The sequence below is a fragment of the Sorghum bicolor genome, chromosome 5, assembly GCF_000003195.3.
Source record: "Sorghum bicolor cultivar BTx623 chromosome 5, Sorghum_bicolor_NCBIv3, whole genome shotgun sequence".
In the NCBI taxonomy this organism is placed as follows: Eukaryota; Viridiplantae; Streptophyta; class Magnoliopsida; order Poales; family Poaceae; genus Sorghum; species Sorghum bicolor.
The window spans coordinates 63,222,101-63,231,215 of NC_012874.2; the positions used below are offsets into that span (position 1 = coordinate 63,222,101).

Sequence of the window (9,115 nt, forward strand, 5' to 3'; positions counted from 1 at the left end):
GCACAAAACACACCAATGATACTGCATGTGCTTTTTCATCAGTGGTGGTCATCCTAAAAGGTAAGTCTGAGATGATAAAGGGCCATCAAATTTGGAAATAAAGCGAGATTTGTAAACTTTAGTAAAACAACTAAATAAAAGCCAAGGAGATAAATAGAAATAGCTCAAAGGAAGCTATTTAAGGAGGGGACACAACATGACAAGGATGAGAAAATAGTCAGAGTCAAAGAGCCAAGGGATGAGAAAATAGTTTTATATCAAAATAGACTTTAGAAATCGACCTGTGCTATCTAGGCATACATCCTACAGTCAACACCGCTCTAATACCATTTTGTCACACCCTGGGTCTCTATCCTCTTTCGAACAGCCTCCTCGTGCATGCTACTTATTGGTCAAAGAGGGGTTAGCTTCAGCCATGCTAGAGGCGTCCGTTAAGGGGACCCTCTCTCTCCCATGCTTTTTTATCTTGGCCATGGATCCTTTGCAACGTCTACTTGACTTGGCATCCTAGCAGGGAATCATAACCCCCTTGCCTTCAGTGGCAGCTACATGGAGAACCTCCTTGTATGCAGATGACACGGCAATTTTCATCAACCCGCTAAGAGATAATGTTGATGCAATCAAAACAATCCTAGAAGCATTTGGAAATTTCTCAGGACTCCATATAAACTTGCAGAAAAGCTCCATCCACCCGATTAGATGTGAAGAAGTTGATCTCAGCTTGATATTATCCACATTCATAGGTACCAGAGGCACTTTCCCTTGCAAATACCTGGGACTATAGCTACATATCACATCACCGCAGAAAATCCACGTGCAACCACTCATTGAACGCACCGGGCAACGACTACTGGGATGGAAAGAAAGATGGCTTAACAGGGCAGGGCACCTATCACTTGTCTCTTCGGTCCTCTCGGCCATGCCAACTTATCACCTCACAGTATTTCTCTTGTCGGCTTAGGCAAAAAATAAAATTGACAAAATTAGAAGATCATTCTGATGGAAAGGGGATGATAATGCAAATGAAGGACATTGTCCGGTGAATTGGCCAAAGGTCGCCTGGCCAAAGGATCTATGAGGGCTAGGGTACCTGACCTAGAGAGATTTGGTCGCGCACTCCGACTTTGTTGGTTGTGGTAGGAGTGGACGAAAGACTCCAAACCATGGGTTGGGATGAACCTCCCTTGCAGCCACATCGATCAGCTGTTGTTCAATCCCTCAACCACAGTCACCAGAGGAGGTGGCGCAAAGGCTCGTTTCTAGAACAACAATTAGCTTGAGGAAGAAGCACCCAAGTATTTGGCCCCAAATCTCTTCCAATTAGCCAATAGGAAGAATAGAACAGTCCAACAGGAAATCAATAATGCTAGTTGGATATGCTCCTTGTGTCGTCGTATCACCAGCGCCACCCACATTGAGGAATTTGTCTCTCTTTGGATCAGAATCAAGGATGTTCATCTCACCCAAGGTGTCAAAGACTCCATCACAATGAAATGGATGCCGGACGGAAATTACTCCACCCGCTCAGTGTATCGTGCCCAATTCAGAGGCTCGTTCTCAAAATTCCGAAGGGACCTGATATGGAGAGCACTTCCATAAAATAAGTGCAAGGTATTTGTCTGGATCCTGATACATTTGGGAAACTACTAACAACAGACAACTTGGAAAAAAGGGGTTTGGCCACATGAGGAAAATTGTGTGATGAGCAATGGGCCTTTGGAGACTAGGTTACACCTTTGCTTATGCTGCCCATTTGCTAAGGCAGTTTGAAATCAAATTCTAGCTTGGGAACATTTCGATGTCCTCCTAGGATCGCAACAGAACAACCCCTCAAATATTTGGCACTGTTGGGAGAATGCTGCAAGCAAAGTGCCTTTATATCTTCTAGAACCTCTAGAAAGAGAGGAACGGACGAATCTTCAACAATGCTTATGAAACAGTGATGCAGGTGGCCAAGAAAATTAAAGATGATATAGAGCAAAGAACAAGAGTGTTTCTATAGGGAGCTTTTCTTTACTTGCTATTGTCCCGACTGGACTGTTTTGGTCCTGTTTGTACATAAACATCTTTTCTATTCCCAATCTTAATTGAAGGGCAGTGCTCCTGCTAATTTTTCAAAAAAAAAAACATGCCATTCCTTTCTTTACAGAAGCAGCACTGATAGCAGCATGGGAGCTATGGAAATTACGCAATGACAAGGTTTTCCAAAGAAGGGATCCCACTCCAACCATTGGGCTTTCCAATTTTAAATGTCAATGCTTCCTGCAATCTGTTAGGTTCAAAGATGATCTGCGGTCATCTTTTTGCGTGTGGCTTGATGCTTTTAGTTAATCACCGTATAGTATATATGAAACTTTGTCTTTTTTATTTTTAATGAAAAGAGAGATTTCCCCATAGTTTTTGTCTTAAAAAACAATTGCTCGTAATAGGCACAACTCTATCCTAAAAAGACAACAATTTTAGAGTTTAAATTTTGTCAAAAAAATGCACATTCTAGATACTAGACTATATAATGGGACTGACTGGTAAAACAACCCCACAACAGTCATCTATGTTTCTATAAAAAAGGCACTGTACTCGTATAGAAAGAAAAAAATAGACCACAACCTCACTTCGTCATTCATTTGTGGATGCTTGGTTGGCTACCAAAGGCGCGTTTGATATGGGTCTAGATTCCCCGACCAAGCTCTAGAGCTGTAAGATGTAGTGTTTGATACATTTGGCCTATCTTTTGGCCTGGCTTCTAGGCTGCAAAATACCTTCTTTCTCTTGTCTCCCGAGGAACGCTCCTCTTCTCCGTTTTTTTAGAGTCATGCTGAGCTCGAGCTTGTGCGGACGATTTTTGGACGGGCGCAGGTAGTAGTTGATGCTAGCCAGGCTCCTAAATGAGAATCAAACAAAAGATCATCTGGGCCCACTGCTTTTCCTAAAATACAATCAAACAAGAGCCTGGCTGCTGGCCCATGGCAGCCAGGCCATGGCTGGCGGGCCTGGCTCGACGGCTAGGCTAATATCAAACGCGCCCCAAGTGGCTCCGGTGACTATACGCTCCAACTAGGTTCACTTAAAAAAAGGCACCGTACTCGTATAGAAAGAAAAAAAACAACCCCACGACCGCATTGGTCTCTCCTCTAAGTCCTACAATTGCTTCCCTAAAAAAAAGAGTCCTACAATTGTAGATTTTTTTTTTGAAGTTGCATAAGTTATGACTAATTCGTAACACAAATCTATTAAGTTTAACTAATCTATAATTAGCATATATTTACTGACATCACATAATTGACATTTAAAATCCAATGCGATAGGACCTAAAGTTTAGTCCGGGGATCAATTCAAACACCCCAGTATATACAGACATAGTAAGTACATATTCAGACATAGTACAACGGTTGTACCACCCCTGCGCGTGCCATTGAGAAATACATTCACTAGACTAGAAATTTAGTTGTGCACGTGTTCGTTATATATTAGTAAAAGTTTAGATTAAATGGCAAAACAAAATAACAAAAAACCTAGACTTGAGCTGTGGTCGGGCACCCAGGTTCGAATTGGGCTGTGACTGTTGCTTTTTATTCCGAGAAAAAAATACGTAATAAATTAATTAATCTAATGTTTTGGGCCAGGCCACAACATTTCGCCCTCAGCAGCCTGGCCCACATTTCCTTGCCAACGCGGCCCGCCCAGACCCACGGGACTATTTTGTGCCCCCCCCCCCCCTCCTTTCTTTGTTGTCTCGTAGTTGGGGGAAAAAAAACGCGGCGGTGATGGCGGCGGCGCAAGCGGAGGCGGAGGAGGAGCTGCGGCTGGAGCTGGAGGCGGTGGCGGCGGTGTACGGGGACGACGTACGCGTGCTCCGCGACCTCCCGCCACACCTCGTCGTCGACGTGCGGCCCCGCACCGCCGATGACTCCTCGCAGCAGGTCCGCCTCGTCTCGTCTCGCCGCACCCCACCCCCAACCGCCGTGCCTCCATCCCTCCTGATCGAGTGAAGGGACTCGCGGATAGACGAATCGCGTGATCAATCGGCGGATTGGCCGGCCCGCTGCTGCTCTGCCCGGTAGTATTATTCGGTAGTAGCTGGTGGGGGGGAGTTGCCGCATTTTCTGAGTTGAACCCTAGTTGTTTGGAGGAGAGTGGGGACGTTAGCTTTTGGTTGAAGTTTAGGCCTTCTGGTTGCAGGATTTAGGTTTTTGGTGGTTAGCCCTTCTGGGCTTGCAGATTGATTAAGTTTATGGTATATGCATAGTGTAATCATCCTGATGTTATTGTTTTAGTCAATAAGATTAGTAGATTACTCTAATCAATTGTTGCAATGTGTTGCCATGACTGACCTCATGCCACTGATGTAATCAATTGTTGCAGTGTGTTGCCATGATTGACCTCATGCCACTGATGTAACCAATTGTTGCAGTGTGTTGCCATGATTGATCTCGTGCCAGATTGACCTCATGCCACTGTCTTGGTAGGGAAAGAGTGTATATGCTTTGTTGCTAAGTTTTTTCCACTTGTGTGAGCAGTTAAGTGCACTTTCTGGTCAATTACACTGTGCTGCAATTACAAGTTTCGAGCCTTTATGTAAGAATCTGAACTTGGAGGACTGGGGTTCTAAGCAGGGGAGCTACTCTGCTTGTAGAATAGGATATAGTTTGAAACGTGAATCCCTATGAGCTGTTGTTTGATATCTTGCAATGATAATCAATTAACCATAATGGAGGCCTTTGTACAAATGCCAGCAGTAACTTCTTGGTGCTTCTCTTGTTGAAAACCCCTTCTTGTGCATTTTACATGAGCTTTGAAGTCACTGTAACTGTGGCATCGGTTTCCTTTCCATCGTATGAGATTGAAGACGTAGATTCATTTATTGTTTATTTCTTTAACTTAGACATTGCTCATGTTTTCCAATCCATGCTGGTACTGTGACCAACATTTGCACTAAATAACGCTCCTTCCATTAGGAGTTGTACATTATAATTTATAGTTTATATATGTGTTAATTTGTTTTTTTCTCTTTCAGTTTGTGGAGCTTTTTCTTGGAATTAAAGCATCTTCACAGGTATGAATCTGCCACCTTTCAAGATTTTCATCTGGTGTGTATCCCTATCTAAATTCTAGGTACTTCGTTTTAAAGGAGAACTGTTATGGAACCAATGTCCAATTTTTTTGATTTCCTTTACAAATTATAGTTAGTGACTGCTAGTTTTATAAGTGCCTATTATAAGTTTGTAAACTTTTGTTTACCCTTGTGTTGTTCATCATTATAACATGCAAATCTTCATATTGCCATGCATTATTGTTTAGGAATTACTGTACACAAAGTCACAAGGGTTAGGTAGCTATGGTTAACTATATTACATGCTAGTTAATGCCTCAATGATTTTCTTGTACATGTATGTTGTACATAGAAATAACGAGATTTTTGAAAATCTCTGTTTTGAAATAAGGTGAACACACAACATTTTTCCTCTGAAATGTCAGTCTTGGAAGCACTCATAGGGTTTTATCATGCTGAAACCGCCTTTTTTCTCTCAAGTGAAAAGGACGCACATTGTAGTATTAGCATCGTAGGTTTTGAACAAAAAACATATGCAGTATTTAGTGGGGACCGCATTTCCTGACTTTATGACCACTGTAAATTTCACATTCAATTCTATGTCATAAGAGTTTCAAATTACTAAGCTCATATGAGTGCTAAATATGCTTGAAACATTATTCTACAGTATCATCATGTGCAGCTGCCATCCTCTTGGGCATAACCTTGTTCAGTATAGTTCATAAATTGTTGTATTTTTTTGGTAGTCTTAAATGTTGGATTGTCGGTGCACTATGTAATTATATGGCATAGCCACATTGAATTTGCAGTATCCGAAGGAACCACCACATATTTATGCTGTGGAAAGTAAGGGCCTTGATGAAAATCGACAGATATATCTTATTACCAGCATCCAGAGCAAGGCAAAAGAACTTTCAAACTACCCAATGTTTGTGACGTTGTGTGAGGTATTTATTGTCTTTTGCTTTGTGTACAGTACATAACAATGATTTTTTAATGTCTTGATGTTCCGAAGACTTTTCACTGTTCCGAATACTTTTCGCTCATAATGTTTCAGTTGAAACAATACGTGCATTTGCATCTATATTCTAAAGTGTCCTGAGTGCCTGATCTCAGTTTGCTTTACCTTTACAGATTCCTCTTTATTTTTGTAGGAAAGGATGCAATAGAATGACATCCGTGTACTATACTAAACTCTTGAAACTCTGGTATCTTTAGGCTACTATCAGATGGCATTTTCTTCTTTTAAAACTCTACCAACCTAGAAGGACTAGGTGACATTGTAAATTAAGAAAAAATAGGAAGGCAGAGCCAAAGAGGATAACAACCTGGGTTGTATCCACACCTTCTAATAGCTCTAACTAAGCTTAGTTCCTTCATTCGAAGATATTATTCAATGATTTGTATGTTAGCTTTAATTGTACGAAGTGATGAAGGAACAAGAAATGCTGCAAGTTTGTTGTGTCTGAATTCCCCAAAACATACCAACACATCCTCTGGATAATTCTTAGAATCAGTTAATAACCATGATAAGAATTGTTATTCTAAGAGGATGGATCACGATCATGTTCCCATATCTTTCGCATGATCTAAGTAAGTTTGCACGCAGGAAGCTGGAGAGATCCTCTCGAATATGAATCATCCAGCTGGGGATTGTCCATTGTGTCTGTATCCTTTAGTGGGAGAGGATAAGGTTGGATCAGAGTTGCCATTTATGAAGTTGATGTCATGCTACCACTGCTTCCACAGGTTGACAAAGCTGTACAATAGTGAAGCAATTTATTCTGTCTAGTTTGTAGCTTACTTTTGCACTTTTCCATTGTAGTGACTGCATTATGAGATGGTGGGAATGGCTCCAACATGGTGATGCCAACCTGAAGGAGCGTAATACTGGAGGTGCCAACATTATTTCTCGCTTAACTGTTTTCCCTATTTCAGTTTTGAGTATATTTCTTAGTTATGTTGATGTTTGATATTAACATCATTCCCATGGTGTTTGCCTGATATAAACTCAAGAGTATCCTCTCTCTTATAAATTGTACTTGGATTCTAGGCTTCTTGTCCATTTTCAAACAAGGATAATTACATTCTGGTAGCATTAGTTTACTGACTTACTACTATAGGGAAGTACATTAAGCCTGCAATATTATTTCTCGCATACAATGGCATTTATCTGTTATGACCGGCATTCCCTATCAACACCGCAGGCCCAATAGTGGCTAGGGGGGTGTCGGCAGCTTAGGGGCTAAAAGCCCATATTATCCTATTTAGGTAATATTATTAGAGGTTATTTCCTATTATTATTATAGAGAGACATATAAATACTTGTAAAGACTTTTGGGATCAATTAAGCAGAAACATATTATTGTTTCCGGCTTCCTCCGGGAGTTGGGAGAAACCCTAGCTGCACCCCTGCTCCTGCGCCTACTCTCTTCCTCGCGCGACTACGGCACCGCTGCGCCGTCTCCCTCGTGCCCTCAAACCTAGACCTCCGATCTCCCACTTGTACAACCTTCGCTCATCGTCTGGTAGGACTAGGGTTCCTATCATTATCATTCTGGCCTCAAGGCTGGAAATGTGACAATGTAAATCCTTCCATACATGTATTTAACACTCTTGTTTGTTGGTTTGATATGCTAAACATTGTTAATCTTAGCTTGTGCAACTAGTTATTGATGCTTCTAAGGGTTACAATTTGTCCAGCTCAGACAAGCATTATAATGTGAATCAGCCAAGAGGATTTTGTCCAGTTTGCCGCAAGGTGTTCGATGAAAAGGATATTGAGCATGTTCGTGATCTTTTGGGTGACAATACTTCCCGGCTGGTATGTATGAGATATGATTCATGCACAATTGCACCATTCCTACTTTTACATACATTTGCTGTCACAAAAAGAAAAATGCATTTGTAGTTTAGTTTCACTCCATCCAAATATTGATCATGATATTTAGAGGCCTCACCATTTTCCTTCATATTGTCACTCTAAACTATGTCAATGAGACCAACAATAACGCTTTCTGCATTTGTTTCTTCACCTTCAGGTATCGTTAACAGGTGACCTCGGTGAAGATGAAACTGAATTACTCCATTCTGAGGCAGAGCAAAACAGGAGAAAAAGAATTGAGTCAATTGTTAATCTGCAGCAAGAACGAAACGGCCTGATTGAACCAAAGAAAGACCTCGCCATACAACCAGGAATGTATGTTTCTCTTCCTCCCAGCACACCAGAGACAGCTGAAGAAGAGAATGCGGATCCCAGCAAAGACACGGCTACTTCAACCTCAGAAACAGAGCATCGTGGCCTGGCAAACAACACCAGTAGCAATAAGCCCAAGAATTCAGGCCATCGAAGGAGAAACAGAGCTAATGCATCAAGAAGACAGCCTCACCCTCACGGCCAGTCTGCTAGGCAGCAGTGGCAGAGGAAAGAAGCAGACACCTGAAGCAATGAGGACGTGACTTGTGAGTTGTTTTTATCGGTTGTGTATATTAATGTCGTGCCCTGCATTGGTTTCATAATTGTAAGGCATGACACGGCAATGTTTTGGCGCTGCTATGGCAGTTTTATGCTATAAGGGTACTCTGGAAAGAACCTGCACTGGATTCTATAGAACTAGTATAAAACTCTGCGTGCTTGGAAGTACACACTGTATTTTTTTTTTTGGGGTGTCATTGCCAGGTACTTGTCAAATTGCTTGGCCGTGGTCAGAAAAGATACGGATTACACTGTTTCTTATTTCTTGTTCTTCAATTTGCATTATGTGTTTGAAATACATAGGTTGCAGTTTAGGTCATCTGAGACACATTATTGGGCTTCAGGCTTTCTGCACTGCTATGCAAACAATTTGGTGGGAAACTATGTTGGTAACTAATGCCTGAATGTAGGTCAAGGCACTGTATGTTACAAATTTACACACAGGCCTTGTTTAGTTCCTTGCTGAAATGTTTTCGCGATATTGTAGCACTTTCGTTTGTTTGTGGTAACTATTGTCTAACCATGGACTAACTAGGCTTAAAAGATTCGTCTCGTAAATTTTAACTAAACTGTGCAATTAGTTTTTATTT

At 41.5% G+C, this 9,115-nt stretch overlaps 1 protein-coding gene across 1 annotated transcript; it reads left to right on the top strand.

Moving 5' to 3' along the window:
* On the top strand, nt 3,734–8,844 carry LOC8071941 (E3 ubiquitin-protein ligase RNF25). The gene is made up of 7 exons (XM_002449676.2): nt 3,734–3,920; nt 5,015–5,053; nt 5,860–5,997; nt 6,660–6,799; nt 6,876–6,946; nt 7,759–7,874; nt 8,092–8,844. Exons 1-7 carry the CDS (start codon nt 3,765–3,767, stop codon nt 8,491–8,493), a joined length of 1,062 nt encoding a protein of 353 aa, XP_002449721.1. The 5' UTR covers nt 3,734–3,764; the 3' UTR covers nt 8,494–8,844.

Coding starts and splice junctions, on each gene's coding strand:
- LOC8071941 (XM_002449676.2), top strand. CDS start 3,765: ATGGCGGCGGCGCAAGCGGAGGCGGAGGAGGAGCTGCGGCTGGAGCTG. Junction 5,998..6,659: donor TGTTTGTGACGTTGTGTGAG/GTATTTATTGTC, acceptor GTTTGCACGCAG/GAAGCTGGAGAGATCCTCTC. Junction 6,947..7,758: donor GAAGGAGCGTAATACTGGAG/GTGCCAACATTA, acceptor TGTCCAGCTCAG/ACAAGCATTATAATGTGAAT.